The sequence below is a fragment of the Malus sylvestris genome, chromosome 8 (assembly GCF_916048215.2).
Source record: "Malus sylvestris chromosome 8, drMalSylv7.2, whole genome shotgun sequence".
Taxonomy (NCBI): domain Eukaryota; kingdom Viridiplantae; phylum Streptophyta; class Magnoliopsida; order Rosales; family Rosaceae; genus Malus; species Malus sylvestris.
The window spans coordinates 7,663,320-7,684,478 of record NC_062267.1 but is presented as its reverse complement, the minus strand read 5'-3'; the positions used below and the strand labels follow the sequence as shown (position 1 = coordinate 7,684,478).

Here is a 21,159-nt window from a genome sequence, read left to right as displayed (position 1 = left end):
ATAAAATTCAACTCACACAATGCAATTTTTGTATTCTCAAGGTAAGGGATTTGGTGAATAATGAATATACATATGTGTGTGTGTGTGTGTATTATTTAATACTTTAATATTATATATAATTATATTATATATTATTCGGTTCGGATTCGGGAACGGATACGGATTGGGGACCCGTATAACCATATCTAAAACCATAACCAAGTAATATTCACAGTTTTTGCCCATACCCAAATCCAATCCATTCGGGCGGTTATCCACAATTATCGGGTTTAACAGTTTGAATTGCCATCCCTAGGTATGAAAATGTGATTGACCCAATAGTTGAGTTAGTTTTAAGTAAAATATATTATGTAACAGAAAAGGGGTTATTGAGATTTGCCTATTTGGGCACTGAAAGGTCTGCACCTTAGGCCATCTCCAACCGAATGGTCCAGAGGGTTAGAAGGCCGAAAACGGTCTCCAACCGAGGGCCAAGCTAGAGGGCTCGTTGGCCCCATTGGACAAAAAATGGCAAAATGGCCAGCCAGCAAGCCCCGGGCCGAGCCATATTACAAAAACTCAACGGCTAGCTGCTAACGTCAACTAGTCGTTATTTTCAATTTTTTTATTTTTTTACAAAAAATTTTTAAATAATTTTAAAAATTCTTTTTTCCCCTATAACTTCCTAAACCATTAAACATTACATAAAAAATAAATAAATAAAATATTTAACAACATGAAACTTAAACAACATTTTAAAAAACATTTAGCAATATAAAACTTAAACACCTACTCCATGTTTTTTTTTGGCCCAAAGATGTGCAACAAGATCATGTTGTAAGTACTTATTTGTGGCACGGGAACGTATCATTGTATAGCACCTCATGTACTCATATATAGAGATACTACCAGTTCTTGGATTGAAAGGCAAATTAGGCACATCATATATTTTTGCATGAGCCCTTCTTAACCTATTTGGATCATCTTGGTCGTCATCGAACTCTCCATTAATATACTCATCTCGCTCTTCCTTCACAATCATATTGTGTAATATGATGCAATACATCATGATGGAGTCCAAATTTTCTCGACTCCACCCTCTTGCCGGTTCGCTGATGATCTTCCACCGTGCTTGTAGAATACCAAAAGCTCTCTCAACATCTTTTCGATATGCCTGTTGGTGTAAGGTAAACAACTTTTTGGCGTCATTCTGAGGGTTTGGAATGGCTTGGACAAGTGCCGCCCACATTGGTTAGATGTCATCTGCCAAGTAATACCCCATATTGTACTGACGGTCGTTGATGTAGTAGTCAAGTTGAGGTGCTTTACCTTCCGTCAGGGTATTAAAGAGTGGTGAACGCCTAAGAACTGTAGTGTCAGTTTGGAATCCAGGGACTTCAAAGAAAGCATGCCAAATCCATGTGTCATACGAAGCAACCGCCTCTAACGCAACAGTTGGCTTTCTCAACCTTCTGCAGAAGCCTCATTGCCATCTGATGGGACAGTTCTTCTAATCCCAATGCATGCAATCCAATGACCTAATCATGCCCGAAAATCCACAGTCTTTAGCTTTACGAATAAGCCGATACAGATCTTCTTGATTTGGCTCGCAGAGGTACTCGTCTTTGTAAAGCTGAACAAAATTCAGCAAGAGTATCAAGGCATGTAGACTCAGACATACCATGCGTTTCGTATCAGCTGGGGAGCCATAGGCCATCATTCGGAGTGCAATAGTAACCTTTTGATAAGGTCTTGCTTTTGTCGAAAGTATGGATTGACCTACTAGACATCACAAAGTAAACACTCGAAGACATTATGCCTCATCTGAAAGTGACGTCTGAAATCCTCTTCTGTGTACACCGAGTTGGGGTTGAAATAGTTGTTCATCAGATTGGTATGTGTCATCGCTCTGTTTCGTGGTTTGTATGAGCGACTAGCAACAAAGCCACCCTATTAAGGTTGTTCCTTAGTTGGCTGACATACCATAGTCGCAGCCATGGCTGGTGCTCTGTTTTGTTTGTTGCGCCTTACTTCAGCTTCTTCATCAGACTCCTCATCTCCTCATCTCAGCTGCCCCCATTTTTCTTCCAATTTGGATTTGGATGAGGACCCCCAGTTGGAATCCAAAAATGATCCGAAGTTGGAATTCATTGCAAACTTGAATTGAAATAGATTGAATTCAAAGGTGTGTGAATTATAGCCTAATATCCACCCTATTTATAGCAAAAAGAAAAATCAAATCTAACGGCTAGCTGACGTCACTTAGCCAATGGATTTGAATTTAAGTTGTAATTTTTAAATAATAAATTATGTTTGGCCCTCGGTTAGAGACGGTTTTTTGTGACAGGGCTAAAACGAGCCCTATGACCCTTTGGCCCTTTGTTGGAGATAGAGGCAAATATGGCCATGTATTGTTATTAAAATATTAATATGTTGAAGGACCAGAGAGCTAAAACGAGCCTTCTGGTCAGTCTTTAGTTGGAGATGGCCTTAACTTGCAAAAAAACAATCTAACAAAATGATGACGTTGACGAAGACCTGGATGTAGACGAAGACGACGATTTGCTGCAATGTTTTAAGAGAGTGCTTTGTTAGCACAGCATGTCATGGAGCTACAATCCGAACTATTCAATGAAAAGAAAGGTTCATGCACATGTAATTGTATTAAAAACCAATATTTCAAGTTTAATTAGATCGCATTCTTTGCATTAAGTACAAATAATGCATCATGCACCAGAATTTTGATTGGACCAACTATGTGTCATTTAACAAAATAAACCAACTTCCCGAACGTAGCCCGTATATAACCCTAGGTGTAGGTCGGTCCCCCTATCGAAACATTTGAAGGGTCCTCGGAGGACCTTTATAGGTGTTTTTCTGGCATTCGAAAGATCCCGTAACCACATTGGTCCCTCTATTCTATAGATCAGCCTCCGCATGTGAATTTGCTTGGTTCTAATTATGCTGTTATGTCACTTTCTAATTCCATCTTTTGTGTTTCTTTTTTGCTGGTCTACTGTGAAACACAAATATTTAAGTACCGATCTTTCTTTGGCTCCAAATTCCACCTCCAATTATTGAAGGGAAAATTTCCCCAGTAGCTATAACAGATGTTACACCAACTTTTGAACGGAAAGAATCTCCCTAAACTAAAATGTTAATTGTCTAGAAAAATACGAGGATCTTAAATTTTCATGTCATTTCAGATAAAGAAATTTTTTCACTTAAAAAAGTTGTTCTATTCTGCAGCCACTTCCAACATTATCCTTCCAACTTTTCCTTAAAGGGAACTTCGATGTTTTTACGAACTATATATACATGATATTGGTATAAAGCAAGAAGCAAGTCCATGATAGTACAAAATAGAGTTTAGGTAAATCAAACTGTAACTTTCATAAAAAACAGATCTTGCTAAAATAAAACGTCTACTTAATTATTTTTAATCTTGAAAAATGATTTCGTTAATTGGTTCCCATTAAACACTATTGGAAGCTATTTACGCACCAAATTAAAGCAAAAGTTGTACATTTACTCCTAACTAGGGACATCGTGGAAATTATGTTGACACATCCTTGTTTAAAACTGTTCCCTTCCGAAAATCAGATATAAATAGCAGGGTGGGCATAAGTAGGGATGGGTAACGGTTATAGCGGGCGGATAACCACGGTTATTTACCCATAATCGTTTATGCTCATACCCGCATAACCGTTTACCCGTTGGGTAATTGCCTAAACAGTTATACTCATACCCATAACCGTTTATAAACAATTAACCATACCCATAACCGTATACCCATTTAACCGTAACCGTTTAATACCCGTTTACCCATTTATCCTTTTTAACCCGTTTATCTTTTTTTTTTACCATTACCCATTTTTCACCCATCTACATGTTTTTTAACAACTTGAAAATTAAAAAAAATTGTCATAATTTTTTTTTTTTACAATTAAACACCGTTATAGGTACATTCATCATACATTTCCATATTTTAATTTTTTTTAAGTCCTTATACCATTCCAATAATTGAAATAATAGTTTACGGACAATATTTTTAACTGTTACCAATGAAGGTAAATATAATATTTGCTAAGTATTATTGGGTTACAAAAATTGTTTAGAAGACATTTCTGTCAAAGCATTTATATCAATTTCACGGTTACCCGCAAAGAATTTAAATTAATTTGGCCAATTCCTGATGATGAGAATCATCATTCCTGTAGCAGTGTTATTGAGAGAATGACCGATGAATTCCTTGCTAATTTATTGGATGCTAAGTATTATTGGATCGAGAACATGGTTTGTGTTAGTTTTACATATATAAAATAAATGGGTAAACGGTTACCCGTTTATAACCCTGGTTAATACCCATAACCGCCCATTTAAATTTCACGGGTAAATGGCTATACTCATAACCGTTTATTTATTTAAACGGTTACCCATAACCGTAACCGTTTAATTTAAATGAGCGGGTAACCGTGGTTACCCATAACCAATGGGTATTATAAACTATATGATTTTTTATTTTTTTTTATTTTTTTGAGTTGAGTGATATTGTCGTTAAGTTAGAAATTAGATTTGCCACTGATGAGATTTGAACATACGCCATTATGCAATGGTTTCTCTCCTCTTCACCACTGTAGTAGAGGATCCCCTGCAAACTATATGATTTGTCAATGATTATTAAAAATAAGCATGTTAGTTAACATTTACCCAATAAATAAAAAACAAAAATAACACTTAAACAACGTCATATATTTTAGAAAATTTAACCTAAAAAAATTGATCACCCTAACATATTACCCTTAAATGATAGAATAGTTATCATATAAAAGTCATAGAATCTGGCCATGCTTTGTTGACGGGTACGTTTATGGATTGGGACCATGGAAATTGTTCTCAGTTTTTGTCGATAAAACTGATAGACGTACGAGTCATGAGTGCGACTTTCACATTGTCTGCTACTAATATTATTCATTCGTCATAATATAGGACATGATTGACATTTCGTAAACTTACAACATGATATAAATAAATAGGTATTGATGTTTTAACAGAAATATAACAGTAAAACCTCATCTAAATCTGACGATCGCACCAAAAAATACTCGACAAACACAACACATGCATGCAACTTAGATAAACAATCAAAGTTGATTGTTTATTTGTTTCAATGTGACAAAGTCGTCTCCAATGATACGTTCATCAATAAACAAAGCTATATCCTATATAGACTAACAAACACATAAAACCTTCACCGACGATCTGAAATCGCTAGCTGCCAGCTTTAATTAATCAGACACCAACCTGCTGTTAGCCTGACATCCTATATTTGAAACTGTAATTTTTTATTTAGGAAGGGAATGATCACATGCTTGCTAGAACAGGCAAGCTATCTCTGTTGCGACGCTATCTCTGAACTGATGAGGCTTGAAACCACGACGGGGCTTCTCACCACATGTTGACCACCACTCTCCACCCAACTCAGATAACCAAAAACCACTGCCTCTTTCATTACTCTTGGTCCTTTTATACTCAGCACAAAGCTCAGCTTCTCACCCTCCTCCTTGAACTCCAACTTCTTCGGAACGACTCCAACCACAAACCCTTTCAATGGTGTCACGCTCGCAACGTAGGTCGACAGTCCCTTTCCTATGTTGGTCACCGTCCTCCGGAATTCATGAGTAGATTGTACGTCCGAATTTGAGTCATTTGAATTGAAGAATGCTATGAAAGAGGGGTAGTTAAGATCTAAGGAAGGAGTTGAACAGTTGTTCGAGACTGATTTAGTGATGGTTTGGATTTGCTTGTTGGTGTAGTTGAGTGCACAAAGAAGGTTAACGTAGTCGTCAATATTCACATCGTAAAGGAGCCCGGGGTCTAGGGCCTTGTTAGGGTTGACATGCCCGGCTCCGATGGCTAGAGGACTAGCTGGTTGGTTAGCGTATCCAATGTCTTTTATGGGGCTACCGGTGTTATCCAATATGTCTGATGTCGTCATCATGGCGGATCTAATAGCAGCAGGGCTCCATTCGGGGTGCGCACCTTTCAGAAGCGCAGCTATTCCAGCTGCATGGGGGCACGACATGGATGTCCCTGACAGTAGATTAAAATTACTAAACAAGTCTTTCTTGCCCACCACGGCTGCGGAGATATTTTGAGGCCATGCAGCCAGGACTAACGACCCTGGAGCCACAATATCTGGCTTCAGGGTCCACGGGAAGCTAGGGGACGGCCCTCTAGACGAGTAGCTAGTAACACTTGGTGCTGGTTTAGCACCAAGAAGTGTTTTTTGAAACTCCAAGCTTGCTTTTGGCTGTGAGTTGCTCTTGATGTAACCTTTGATCACTTCACCTTCCTTTGGACTCAGAAAGATTGCGGGAAAAGAGCTTTGGATGAACAACTCCAAATCTGTGTTGTTGGTAATGAAGATACCTCCGGCAACATTTGCGCTACGTACATTATAAACTTGATCGTTCAGCGTATCATTTTTGTCCTGGCACACGACGATCTTCTTCCCCACCTGCTTCAGTGTTTTCGTATTGTTACACGCATCAAAGAAAACAACCGGAAATTGGGTTGAAGATGAATTTCCGGGATAGAGAGTAGACCCCGTGGCAGAGTTTCCATTTCCAAGATGCTCAGTTCCTTCGAATTCCCGGTCAATTGTACCAGCTGCAACCGTCAGAACCCAAGGGATACCATTGTGCAAGGTAGCAAAGAAAGGTCCTTCATTTCCTGCAGACGTGGACACAAAAACACCTCTCTCCAAGGCAGAAAATGTTGCTATGGCAACAGGATCCTCATACAAAGCAACACCATCTAACCCAAATGACAAAGACAAAACATCCACTCCGTCTATAATTGCTTGCTCAATGGCAGCAATTATATCCGACGACAATGCTCCCTCATCCCAAAGCGCCTTGTACATGGCCACATGCGCCCTAGGAGCCATGCCGCTGGCAACTCCTGGGGCGTAACCAAAAAAAGATGCCCCTGCCACGTAATTTCCTGCGGCAGTAGACGAGGTGTGGGTACCATGCCCTTCAGTATCCCTTGTTGAATTCACTTCAATGGTCAGATTGGGATTTTGGGCAATGAGCCCTTTGTTAAAGAACTTTGCCCCAATCAACTTTTTGTTGCACAATGAGGAATTGAATTGGGTGCCACTTTCACATTCTCCTTTCCATCTTGGTGGGATTTCTGACATCCCATCTTCGTTAAAGCTTTCACTTTCTGGCCAAACACCCGTGTCCACCAACCCGATGATCACATCTTTGCCGTAATTCGAAACCGGCCATGCTCCGGATCTGGAGTTGAGGCCAAGAAATTGAGAGGAGTGAGTTGTGTCTTTCATTACCGGCAAGTCTTTCACTGAAGAAATGTAGCCTAGAGAGCTTTTTAAGGCCTCAAGCTCGGAAGCAGTGAGACTCGCACTGAAACCATTCATGACATGAGTATAACTATAAATGAGTTTGGAAGAGAGGGCAGAGGAGGAGGAGGTCCCGGCGGTGATAGGCGTAAACTTGCCTAATGTGGAGTGTAATGTTGCCACGTACCATGAATGATGATCAGAAAAGGCTTTAGGCATCATTGATGAATCCATGTGGATGATATAGTTTTGGGATTGAGCAAAGGTTGAGACAATTGCGAGGTGTGAGATGGTGGTAATGGAAAGCCAGAAATACAAAACATGGTAGTAACTAGACATGGATGTTGAGCACAAGGGAGGAAGTGAAAAAATTAGAATACAAATGGATTCGCAAAGTTTGTAAACTTATAGGGTCGTTTAGGAGTTACGGGAAGCAATGAAATATATAGATATATTCCTCATCACCATCTGATTATCTCAACTTGGTGTATATGGGATCGACTATATAAGTTGTAGGGGACCCTTGTTATACATCATCTTTATCTATTATTCGTGCCCAATTGCCCGTGCATGTTATGGATAATATATGGACTGCTTAACCTCAAAAGTTAATTACATACTCCCCTAATCTAGAGCCGACACGCGTGCAAGCTAATCTTGTCCGTCGATGCATTAATTATAAGCTTATTCTCCTGACCTAGAAGACTGCTACAGTTAGATGTGCATACATGCGTGAGGTAATACTTGTAAACCTCTTAATACGTACATCAATGAACAATCAACACATACACCGACGAATGAGCGTAGCATCCTTCGCCCTAACATATGGACTCTAATCATTATGCTTCTTAACGTTTAGAACGCTAGATCTAGACCGTTCATTTGACAAGGCCTAGGAGACCATCTTGTCATTGTATGGACCGCCACAAAACAAGGGCATATGGTTAAAATGGCGTACCCAACGCGTGCCAAATGCAAGTGGAAGGAAGAAAACACAGTGAACCCATGTCCCTATCACCTTCATGTTCGAAGAGAAATTTCAGGAGCATTTTGGTTTTTTCTTTCAAAGTTAGAACACATAACAAAAACATTACTTCACTTTCACCCAATTTGGGATCAGCATGAGCTGGACTGTATTGTATTCAATTGTCGCATTTGAGCCTACCATGTACCCTCAATTCCACAACTTGGTTACATCCACTACAAAAATAATGGTAACAAACATGGAATAAGAGTGAATTTTTCTAGCGTAACTATTGCTAAAAATGACAAATAATTGTTTGTCACATCATTAGTAATAAGCTACCCTACTAACAACCACACTTGGTCATGACTATTGGTTGTAGCCCAACCCAAGACCTAATCACTTTTGATTGCAACGAGCTACAAGGAGACCTGGACCGACCGACCACTTACATAAAGACAATCATTTTGACTAATTATATTGTGCCAGCTTGGATTTGGCACATATTATTGCACAAATTATGTTGTTATTACCATACTGGGTTAAGCTTAAACTGTATTAGTTTACTCAATTATTATGTTCAAAATACAAGAACCCACATGCAATCATGCATCATTATCTTATATGTGATCACTTCTATGATAAATAAAAAGTATGCTGACTTATAAAATTTGTGATCGAAAATGACTTGAATTTTCAATTTCTTTCATCCCTCCAAGGCGAGGGTGACCCAAAGATGTTTCAGTTTCCACTGAGGCCAAATCAAAGAAGAGCCTTATATCTAGGGAATATGGTTGCTTAGTGCAGAGAATTCCAATGGACCACTGTAGCATCTTCCCTTATACTGGCAAAAACACAACCAATCAAGCATCGAGATTCTATAAAAAGCAATTTTTATGAATGGACGGTGCATTTTGATGATCATCTTGGCCATTCTCAGAGTCAACTACTGGTTCTGGTTGTGAACCTTTTCAATGTGAAGATCAAACCTGCATACAAAAACGTTACTTGCAAGAAACGGAATCCCTAAGTAAGAAGTAGACATCCAATGTTTCAAGAACTTATCTACACGCACTAATTCGTAACATCATAAATAAATGACATGATATGATGCTGTTTAATTTTCTCGCATAATGTCGCATTATAAGTCCAAAACGTGACTAATTGGAGGTAAGTCTCTCTCAATGTCTCGTGGTGGTAGCACTCAAAGCAACTTTCTTTATGTTTTCATTACTGAAAATAGAGAACTCAATATGTAGCATGTGGTCTCCACTCTTATATCTCAAAGCAAGGGTTATAAAGAAGAGGTACTTTCACAATTTTTTTTTTTTTTTTTTTTTTTGGTTTCTCACACATCCTCGTAATCTTTAGTCATTGAATTAAGATAAATCAGATAAAATTATAGTAAAATATTAGGGTTTGAATTGTTATTAATAAAGAAAATTGCTTACTCATACCAACAGAATCAAACAAAATCAACGAACAAAATTTAACTAAAGTGTATGAGAAGTTAAAAATTGTGTGACCATCGTTTTTCAATATTTAAATTTCCAATCATAATTAATTTTGGCTTGCCGATTGAACACATCAAACTAGATATTTTGGTATGATCCACTACCACTAGGCCTCCTCAAATTCAACATTTAGAAATCGGCTACCCATTTTGGTACAAGGCTCAACATTCAGATACGGTCTTATATATTTAGCCCAATTGAGTTCAAACAAGGACCCATGACAATAAAATTGCAAGGGTAAGAGAACAAGGATTCGAGCGATAGCGTGCACAAAAGTAATCAAAATCATGAATAAACTTTTGGGTGGCTTTGACAAAAAAAAAAACTTCTATGTCAAGTGTTTATATCTTTCTTATCGTAGTTAGGCGAGAGAATACACAAATGGGTATGTAAGTTTTCATTAGTCCGGATTACAGTCCGACTTTATATTCATTAAATTGGCAAATAAATAAAAATAGTAGTTTCTCAATTGAATCTTAACTGTTCATTTTCTGTACTATTGAGTAGTCCGGACTGTTAAAGAAAAATTGTTACAAACTATGTAATAGGTAAGTTTAGTTTCCCTCGGCTTTGACATTAAGGCATGCAGATTGGTTTTGACAGATAGGATTAGAACTCCAAAAGATTAAAAACCAATGAAAAGAACAAAACAAAAAAAAACAGAAGAAAAATGCAGGATATCAAGTCAGACAAGGCCTGTCCAATCTCTCCAAGTAACAACCACATAAACCATTAACCCCAGTAAGCTTTTGTTTTGACATTCACAAAATCGACCAGAAAATTGCATTCTAAACACGGACCTTGAACATAACGTTTTGTAATTAAATATCAACAATTGTTTCTTATAACGCTCGAAAATCCCTCTTACATCACGATCACACTTCTGTTGTTAATGCTGCTGCAGATCAACGATGCAGTATCGAATGTTGAGTCCGAATCTTTCTCAACGCACGAGGCGTGGCAGAAGTCCACCTTAAAATCAGTGTCGTCTTCGTCTCCTGCAGAAAATGATGACAGTGAAATGTTGCTGTACTCATACAGCCATGTCGTGCATGGATTCAGTGCCAGGCTTACTCCTCAGCTGTCTAGATTGGAGATATCCCCAGCTCATGTTGCCATGTATCCCAAGTCTTTTGGAAAGATGTTCACAATTCACAGTCCCAAGTTTCTTGGACTTAGACAGAACCTCGGCTCACGGCCTAATGCATCATTTGGCCAAGATGTGATATTAGGAATTATTGATACAGGAATTTGGCCAGGGAGTGAGAGCTTTGGCGATAAGGGAATGTCAGAAGAGCCAATAGGCGATAAAGGAATGTCAGAAGTGCCAATAGGATGGAAAGGCGAGTGTGAGAATGGAACTGCATTCGCCCCGTCTCTCTGCAATAAGAAGCTCATTCGTGCTCTATCTTTCAGCAAAGGGCAGCTGCAGACCAAAGATCATGACTATGATTTGCCGAGAGACTTCTTTGGTCACAGAACACACACACCATCGACAGCTGCAGGCAACCATGTATCATTTCTGATTCGCCGAGAGACTTCTTTGGTCACGGAACACACACATCATCGACAGCTGCAGGCAACCATGTGTAATTTCTGATATGCCAAAGGCACGGCAACAAGGGTGGTGCCGCATGCACTTGTTGCCATGTACAAGGTCCGGTATGGGCGACAGATTCAGAAAAGAGTGCAGCTAGTGATGTGCTTGCTAGGATCGATCAGGCGATTTCTGATTGTATTTCACTGTCTCCTGGCTTCAACTTCCTTACTAGAACGCTATAATTGCCATCGGTTCTCTTTCAGCAGTTGAGAAGGGAACTGTTTTCGTATGCGCTGCTGGGAATAATAATGGTCCTTCTGATAACTCAACCTACAATGGAGCACCCTGGATCACAACAGTAGGAGCTGGCACACTTGATCGTACTTTCAGTGCAACCTTTACTCTAGACAACGGCTTCACAATTGAAGGATCATACTTGCACGAAAGCATTTAAATTGCTGATAAACCGTTGTACTACGGGGAAAGACTGGGAGCAAATCAACATGCGATTATGGGGCATTAGATCATAAAGAAGTGCCTTGAAAATCAGTCTTCTGTGATAATCCCAAGGGGGGTAACATTGATGGATAACTGAAAGAGGTAAAGAACGCAGGTGCTTACGCTGCAGTCTTCATGTCAGATACGTCAGACTTATACGCGGAAGACTTCACCATTCCTGATTTGGTTCTATCTCTTTGATTAAAGAGTATGGAACAAGAGCCAATGCAACTAAAGTTTAAACCCTTACCTTTGTGCACACCAATTTGGGGGACAAAACCGGCACCGCAAGAAGCGCCTTCTCTTCAAGAGGATTAGACCCCGTCACTCCAAGCATTCTAAACCCGTCATTCTTGCACCTGGGGTTGATGTGCTCGCTGCAGTTGCACCTAACAAGTTGTTCATGAAGTAAACAACTATAATTTGGCATCAGATTATCAACTAATGTCAGGGGCATCAATGGTAGCACCCCATGTTGCAGAAGTTGTAGCTCTGCTAAAGGGTGTTTACTGCAAATGGAGCCTTTCGTCCATTCGATCAACGATCATGACCACAACGTACAACCTCGACAATACTAGAAGCACCATAAAGAATTCGGTGCAAGCCACATTAACCCGAACATAGCCATGAGTCCCGGACTCGTCTATGACATGGATGTGCATGACTATCAAGTTTCTCTGTGACCTCGGGTACACTACGAAGCAGATGAGCGCTGTTATCCGACAAAATCAATGGAGTTGAAGGTCACAACCTACTAAGCTACACTACCCTTCTTTTGTAGCCGTTTTCAACAACACGGACAACTCTCCGAAAGTGAGAAACTTTACTATGGTTGTGACAAATGTGGGAGATGATGCATCTAGTTACATTGCATTTTTGGAGGTTCCGAAAGGAATGAAGATTGCAGTGGAGCCTAGCACTCTTATCATTCACCGGAAAGAATGAAGAACAAGGTTTCGCGTTAAGGGTAGAGATCAATAGCAACGCTCCGAAGGTGACATATAGCTATCTGAAATGGATTGATAAACATAACCGAATAGTATCAATCCCTGTATTGGTCGTAAATTACTAGTTCCTAAATCATGAAACAAACAAATGTTGTTTTCAACTTTGGAAGTTCGAGGGCAGTCGTCATAGTTTAGAATTGCCGGGTTTTTTTAGGTCTAGCTGCGGCTGGGATTGGTGGGTGGCTTTTTGTTTTCGTTTTTTCTTTGTTCTCCCCTTCCATCTGCTGATGTTTCTTCCAATTTTTCTCTCTGGCCTTCCCATTTCTTCAACCTCCTTTTGTCTCCCTTTCCATGGCCTTGCTTTGTTTTTCAGCCATGTTCTCTGTTGAGTTTGTGTGTAGAGTTCCAGTGTTGTATCCGGCTCAGGTGTCTCCCACACCACCATGTTCTCCTTGTTGTCTGCCGTTTTCGACGGTGTTGCTTGGGATTTTCTCGGAGCTTCTTTCATATGATTGGCTTCTCTCTTGCCGACTGTCTCTTGTTGATGGCTGTGCAGGTGGCGCATGTGGAGGGGATGTTCGGCGGTGGACGCGGATCTGGTGGCTGGCTGGTTCTTGGATCGATGGTGGAGAACAAAGTAGATGGTTCTCGGTTGTTCGTTTTTGTTTGGGCTTCACCGTTGTTGGGCTCATTTTCTGTGTTTTCTTTGTTTTTAAACCCGTTCTTTATTTGTTTGTAGGAATAAATTGAGCCTTTGTTTGGTTTGTAAGTGTGTTTGTTTTAATAAAAGTTCCTCGTTAGCGGTCCTTTTAGATCCCACTTCCAAAAAAAAAAAAAAGTGTTGACCTTAGTCACTGTTTTTCCGGCTTTGCCGTGTGGTCTCTCCATGCAAATAAAATAACTTCAAAATTCATAAAATTGGCAAAAATATTAACTAATTTTCATGTTTGATCGTCTCTCAGCTTTATCTTAGCTTTAAGACATTTGCATATGTATAATCAATCTTGTACTTAATTTAACAAATTACTTTCTACCGTTATTTAAAACATGATATTTCGCAGATGAACTTGTCAAATATTACTAATCCTTGCCCAAAAGTGACAACTTCTACGACGCAGTAATGTCTATAGCTTTGGGCAAAACCTCGGGTGTAACGGGGACTTATGTAACGCACGTAATGAGGGACTTGGATTCTCTGCCCTCCTAGTTGTGGTGCCCTTCCATGCCCTCCTATTTTGTGCGGTCACGGTTAAGCCACGTCAATATTTTATATTAATTTTTTAATGAGATAATAAGACAAAAAATAATAAAAATATAAAATATTGACGTGGCTTAACCGTGACCGCACAAAATAGGACGTCATGGAAGGGCACCACAACTGGGAGGGCAGACAATCTTTGTCCCGTAATGAGAGATGCATAAGAGGAGATATAGTCCCAACTTCTATTAGGCAGTAATGTCTATAGCTTTGGACAAAATCTCGGGTGTAACAGAGACATATCGAACCCAAGTGATGAGAGATACATAAGAGGAGATATAGTCCCAACTACAAGGTAAATGTGAGAGGCGACCCTCTTTTGGCAGACAAGTCACTTTTAATGTGCTGTTCTCTTTTAGTAGCTTGCATTTTCGTGGTTTATGCGACATGTAAACAAAGACCACAGATTTTCAGTCCAAAGGCGAAAGAAAACAAAATTCGAAACTACCAACAAATGCTTTTGGTGTGAGGTCTGGCGTGGGACCTAAAAGAAAACGAGGCAAAGATCAGAAGGGCCGGAAAGAAAGAAACAGAAGGAAGGACAGCCTAATAACTTTTACATTAACAACAAAACCAGCAAAACCGCATAATTTGAGGGGTCCAAGGGTTTCAAATGCCTTTGTGCACACATTTGACATCCTTAGCTGTCAACCTATGACATAATGCAGTAGGACCCGAATGTTTCTAACTAAACCCTAAACCTACCACGAATGCCGTTGATTTCGCCTCTTAACTGAAATGCCCTAGGGAAACCATCGGTAATTTTCGTTCTTTTGTCAAAGATTCAACAATGAGAAGTTACAGCTTACCTAACAGAGCGGAAAGACTGTCAAGGAACAAACTCAGGCGATAAGACTGCGATGGAAGACTCGGTATTTACTATTCTGAAAATTTCCTTATGACTGGCTCTTACGCAATAACTGAATCACCATAACAGAGCTGGTGCTGGAGAATCCACCGAAGTGCAAGCTCATATTGACATGAATGGGGCTATACAGGGGAAGTAAATAACAGCTAACTTAATTTAACTTGTCACCTAGACATAAGCACAAGGGCAAAACGAGGTGCGTCGATTCACCTTACACATGAAAACTGGTGATTGGTGAGGGGCTAATGCTCTTCTTCAACTTCTTGCTTTCTCCATAATGGCTTGTTAGTTTGGGCAGCACTCTCATACCCGCTACTATCACCTGATTCAATCACATGCTTGTCCATCCTTCCAGCGTCATGTGGTGAGCGTCCATATTCTCTTCCAGCCCTGCGATCCTGAAATTATTTGCACAAATAATCGTGGATGAGAAACTCGAATACGCGCTTTCATGTTTAAACAGTTCACGTGAAGCCAACACGCCCATTAGTTCATATTAACGTAGTGTAACATAAGTTGCCAACACGCAAAGCGCAACAAGTGACTGAGATGTTTACGAAATACGCTAGGTTTAAGTTTTCTCATCATTCAATAAATTAGCATTTAATGTGAAATCTAAATATCACGCCAATCCTTCATGATGTAGAAATGCTTGTACTTTTAGCTAAAGAAACAGATAAAAGGTTTTCGGTACTTGCAGAATGCAAGTCTATGAAGACAAATAACGAAACAGGTAGAAAGCAGTTTCAAACAAGATGTAGCATCATAAACCAGCTAGAAAACAGACATCCAGCTGGCAAGATTAATTAGGGAAAGAAATGAATGCAACTTACATCTCGGAAAGGGAAATCATCGGCTTCAAGCATATGTACCACATGCCCCATTTTAGGCCTCTTCTGAGCATTCGGGTCCACGCAACGCAGTGCAACCAAAAGAGCACGCTTCAGTGCCCTGGAAGAAGGCTTCTCTGGTAACCTTGGATCCAAAACTCCCTCAGCATTCCGATTTGTAACCATTGCCTTAAGCCATTCAACTAGGTTCACCTGAAGTTTGATCACTAATCAGTACCAGTTTTTCTGGTTGGAAGACAACGTTATCAAGTGAAGATCATGAAAACAAACCTCTCCTGGAGAGCGGCTATAGTCCACTGGGTTTCTCCCAGAAATTATCTCCATTATGAGAATTCCGAAACTATACACATCACTTCTCTCATTCAACATGCCAGTACTGGCATATTCTGGAGCAACATATCTACAAAGCAAAATCAAATGTGTGATTTAAGTGCGCCAAAACAAGATTATAAGTATCCATTCTCCAGATAGTAAGCAAGTAACAGTTACGTAGAGAGGCTAAACTCACCCAAATGTTCCCATCACTCGAGTTGTCACGTAACTCCTTTCTGAGCCAAGGAGCTTTGCTAAGCCAAAGTCAGATACTTTTGAATTCCACTGCTTATCAAGTAAGATGTTGCTAGACTTAATATCACGGTGAACGACCTTTGGCTCAAGACCCTCATGCAAGTATGTCAACCTAAAACATTTGCAGAGTTTTAGTTATGATAAACAACAAAGAATCGAAAGAACTGAGATCATTCAGTTTGAGGAATACCCCTTTGCTGTACCGAGTACTATATTCATGCGACTCTCCCACGTAAGAGGGCTTTTAGGCCCGACATCTCCATGAAGCCATTGTTCCAAATTTCCATTGTCGACATACTCATATACAAGCATCCTACAAAAACCCTACTGCATTAGCACAATCATTTAAGGAAAAGATAATAGGTAATCCAAAAAGAAGAAATAATCACAAGGATTCTTAACAAATTAGCCATCAAGAGAAGGTCATGCATTAAACAAGAGATCGAAAATCGAAAGTATACACAATATAGCAAATGAAGATCAAAATTACCTATGAGCTCCTTCAGCACAATAACCAAGCAACCTCACTAAATTCTTATGGCGAACACGGCCAATCGCTTCAACTTCGACCTTAAACTCCTTCTCGGCTTGTCCCCTGAACCAAGCGAAGTAAAATCATCAAGCTGTCTCATGCCAAATTACACAATACAAAGCTCATGCAGCAGTTAGAACAAAAATAGTATATTTTCCCCATCCATGAAAAATCTAACAAAATTACTAACTCCCCAAGCTAAAGGTCTCAAATTTCCCAACTGGGTTCTTAGTAAACATGATCGTAATCTCAAATTAACCATAATTAGTACGAAATTAAGCAATTACTGATAACTAAATTTGCAAAACGTAAACTACATACTTGTTGTTAAGCAGATTTTTTATAGCAACAATCGTATTATCCTCCAAAACACCGCGGTAAACAATCCCATAGCCGCCTTCACCAATCACATTTTCGTCGGCAAACCCATTAGTGGAATCCTCAAGCTCTCTGAGAGTGTACCAATGTCCCCACCCCAAGTGCGAAACCTCCGGCGCGGCGATCATCCCCTGGTCCCCAGACCGAGCCTCCCCGCTGCCATGCGACGACCCACCGCCGCCGCCCTTCTCCGGGTACGAAATCTGGTGGTCCTTTCCAATCTCAATGTGAATTCTCTGTCGGCCACCGCTCCCAGCCGGGCTGTCGTGGTGATCGTCCTGCTTGAGAAGCAGGGGCTGGGCTCTGGCGGAGTCCGAGTCAGCAACCGGGTCAGGGTGGCTCTGGTGGTTGATGGGTTTCGGGTCCGGCTGCGATGGGTTGTTCCGGAAGTCGTCAATTCGGATTTCTTGGATCTCTTTGGAGACGTTCGGGATGGCGGAGGAGGTGTGTGTAAAGTTCTTGGCTTTCGAGGAGCTGCTGCTGTTGCGGCGGGAAGTGAACCAGAGCGAGATGAGGAAGAGGACGAGAACAATGGCGGCTCCAACGCATATGCCCAAAACTACCCACAAATGCAAACCGAAAATGGAGGTCCTCTTCGAGAGCTGGTCGTTCAAAAACGAGTACCCGGACATCGTAGACTGTAATTTCACTCCTCCTCCTTCCTCACAGAAGAAGAAGACTGCTTAAAGAGAGAGAGGAGAGAGAGAGTGACGGTGGGGACTAAACAAATGGGGAAATTGAGAAATTAGGTTGGTGGTGGTGAGCTCAGCTTTGAGCGAGTTGGGGATGAGAGAGAAAGTGAGGAGAGAGAGCATGAATCAGATGATGAGAATGCTCCAGTAGCTACTGCTGCTTCTGCTACTGTATGCTTTTATTGATGTATTTACAAATGTAAAATCTAATTTCGTCTGTAACGTGTAAAATGCGCACGTATTAACTACAGATACTCTGTCCCCAGCAGAGCAATAAATGTAGCTTTTCCACGTTAACTATGTTTAATTGTAGAGAAAATGTTATTCTCAGTCGTCTTTTAGTCATTAGAATTCTTTCTAGATTCTCCTTGTAAGGATTCTGAGAATTCATAAATTGTGTCTGTTCAAATTTTGTTCGTTTAATTTTAAATAAAAAAAATTTAAATAATTTCTAATTGTCAATGTACGATGAACGGACACGATTCACGAATCCATGACATGCTCACAAAGAGGATCCGTTTTTGGGCGCCTCATTGATATGTGCACGTGGCACCATTTAAAGATTTACGGACATTATCTCTGCGTACATATGCGATTAAGTATTACAATCTTCAAGTGAGATACCTAACACATTAGTTATACCATTGCATAATTAATAGTACGACGTTAATATCTACTACCTACCAGCAAGGTCTAAAATATCGATATTATTTCGATATTTTCATTGAATTTTTCGTGTTTTTGGACTACCGATATTTCCGATATCATTGATATTTTAGACCTTGATAGGAACTCTATATGGTACTAAGTCACTCATGTATCTTACCATGCAATGTATAAAGTGTAAAATATTATACTAATCCATTATATATAAATGATTATGGTGTGTTTAAACTTCTTTCATTAATTACTATATATTTTATACACTCACAATGTTTGCCAGCACGCTATATAATCAACTTAAATCAGTTAAATCCATCATGCAATGCATTTCCTTCCAATTTTTTGTGATACATTAATAGATAATTGACTAAATAAACATCCTGCAAAGTTTTAATAAAAATTTCTAAGTTTTTCTTACAATTTCTGTGGTTTTTATTCAATTTTTATCGATATCGATAATATTCCGATATTTTCATCGAAATTTCCGTATTTTTAGACTACCGATATTTCCAATATCATCGATATTTTAAACGTTGCCTACAAGTTATTAGAACTATTGGTGTAACTATTGGTGTATCTAATCTAATTTGCTCCTCGAACTTTCGTATATTAGTATAAGTATCGGTTGCTGATTTGGCGGTTAGTATTTTTAGTATAAGAGTTCAAAGTATTAATTACTACATTTTAATTATAATTAAATATGGTCATTATGGTCGTGGCCCGTGAGCTAGGATTTGGTTCATCTTTGATCCAAATCCCGTGGGCTACTGACTTTCTTTGTTCATTGGATATGGTGTCACTAGTTTTCTATTCAAAGGTTCCAGTTATGTTAATGGGATCTCGATTCTCGTCTCGGTTTTACATTTTTTTATTATTTTAGGAAACAACTAAGAAACTTCTGCTTATCGGATGGCGTTTTAGTGCGGTGGTGAAAAATTATTATGCATATAAACGATAATATCAGTTCAATTTTTATCGATTTTTTTTTTTTTAATAATTAAATATCTAACTCATTATAACACGGTCGATCATAAAACAAAAGAAAATAATTGGCCAGTCCACTAATTCAGGAAAAAGAAAATAAATATTAAAATTGTGGGGGACGCCATAAATGAATTGTTTATTGTTTTAATTGTTTTATTATTTTCTTCTTGCAATGTTATGGAACTTTGTGTTTGACTCTTGTGGGATACTTAATTATAATTTAACTGATCCCAAGTTAGATTATAAATGTGATTAGGATTAGGATTAGGATTGAGATTGATTGGGATTAGGGATTTGGATTATTGGGGTTAACATCAAATGGGCTGTTTTATATGGGTCCACAAAGAACTGGACACTTGTGAAAAGTGGGCTTGAAGTCCAGTGAGGCCGTTAGCTGGCGAAAGCTCTTGCTCTTGTGCTATACTCTTCAATTACGTTTCTCAAGTTTTAAATCTTCTCAGTGTTTGTTTATGTGCATCGACATCATCACCAAGCGTTTAGATTTGTCAAAAAAAATTACGAACAATGCTTGGCTATTCAACAATGAGTAGAAATTTTTATTCAAAATTCTTCGTGATTGAATCACAGAGTGTTTTGCTTATAATTAGAAATATTTATATTATGAATTACTTTGTAAAGATCATATCTGCAAAAAAAATATTAAAAGAATGATCATTTAGTCAATTTACTGTAGCAAATATATAGACGGTTTGTAATGCTTTCACCAATTCCATTCATTTGTTTTTACAATTCGATAACTAAACGACCTTATTTTAATTTTTTTTTTTTTTTTTTTTTTTTTGCAGAGGTGATCTTTATAGGGTGATTTGTAATATGAATGGTTCGGATCATGAACATGAAATTGTAGAATCACCAACAAACAACTTTGAGGAAAAACTCCTACTCATCTTTTGAGTGGCCAAGTATTGTTCAAAAACTATTAGTGCACCGTAGTAGTGACTACTTTTCTACATCGACCAGGAAAACAAAGTCCTATATTTCACCAAAACGATTTGACAAAGTAGATCACATTTTACAGACAATTTTATATGGAAAGGGTTTAGAAGTATGAGCTATTATTTTGTACACTACAGTTTAGATTTCAGGACTAAAGTGAATTATTGATGCGTTTGTTTTTTCCATAATAATATTTTGAACTACTTTGTATTAGAAAAGAAATTTCAACTCAAGCATAAAAAGAAACTGACACAATTACTGAACCAATTAGCTTAACTTGCGTATGTAATTAAAAGCATATTATTTGAAACGAGTCACAATCTAACACATTTGCACAAGGGGTGGTTTGGTGTCATATTCCGAGATCATTGTTAGCATTTGCCAATATTTTACATGCTCCATTTGGACATCAAAGTTAGGTTTGGAAGTAAATGAGAGACACATTTTTTTCCCCTTAAAATAAAGGGAGGTGCACACTTTTTTTGGGACACCTTTTAATTGAGAGAGAAAAACACATAAAACCAAAGTTATGATGTGACCAAACAGTGTACTAGCCGTGTGACTAGGGGGCATATCACCTCCTCAATATCCTCATTGC

General features: G+C 39.0%; 2 protein-coding genes and 1 pseudogene across 2 annotated transcripts; 1 reads left to right on the top strand and 2 right to left on the bottom strand.

The window, feature by feature from the left end:
- Window positions 1–5,111: 5,111 nt before the first annotated feature.
- On the bottom strand, window positions 5,112–7,872 carry LOC126633081 (subtilisin-like protease SBT3). The gene has a single exon (XM_050303632.1). The coding sequence runs from the start codon at window positions 7,685–7,687 to the stop codon at window positions 5,369–5,371; it is 2,319 nt and encodes a 772-aa protein (XP_050159589.1). The 5' UTR covers window positions 7,688–7,872; the 3' UTR covers window positions 5,112–5,368.
- A 2,846-nt stretch (window positions 7,873–10,718) lies between these two features.
- LOC126631313 (subtilisin-like protease SBT3) lies at window positions 10,719–13,561 on the top strand (annotated as a pseudogene).
- Window positions 13,562–14,944: 1,383 nt separating this feature from the next.
- Window positions 14,945–18,122, bottom strand: LOC126633078 (probable serine/threonine-protein kinase At1g01540). The gene is made up of 7 exons (XM_050303626.1): window positions 17,209–18,122; window positions 16,846–16,950; window positions 16,546–16,668; window positions 16,297–16,467; window positions 16,059–16,188; window positions 15,771–15,980; window positions 14,945–15,335 (listed from the first exon to the last, which is right to left on the bottom strand). Exons 1-7 carry the CDS (start codon window positions 17,895–17,897, stop codon window positions 15,180–15,182), a joined length of 1,584 nt encoding a protein of 527 aa, XP_050159583.1. The 5' UTR covers window positions 17,898–18,122; the 3' UTR covers window positions 14,945–15,179.
- Window positions 18,123–21,159: the final 3,037 nt, after the last annotated feature.

Bases quoted from the DNA above. Each gene is read 5' to 3' on its own strand.
- LOC126633081 (XM_050303632.1), bottom strand. From the start codon at position 7,687: ATGTCTAGTTACTACCATGTTTTGTATTTCTGGCTTTCCATTACCACC.
- LOC126633078 (XM_050303626.1), bottom strand. From the start codon at position 17,897: ATGTCCGGGTACTCGTTTTTGAACGACCAGCTCTCGAAGAGGACCTCC. The intron at 15,981-16,058 runs GTTTGTTTTCAT...ATCAAACTTCAG, and splicing joins ATAGCCGCTCTCCAGGAGAG to GTGAACCTAGTTGAATGGCT. The intron at 15,336-15,770 runs GTAAGTTGCATT...AAATAATTTCAG, and splicing joins ATGATTTCCCTTTCCGAGAT to GATCGCAGGGCTGGAAGAGA.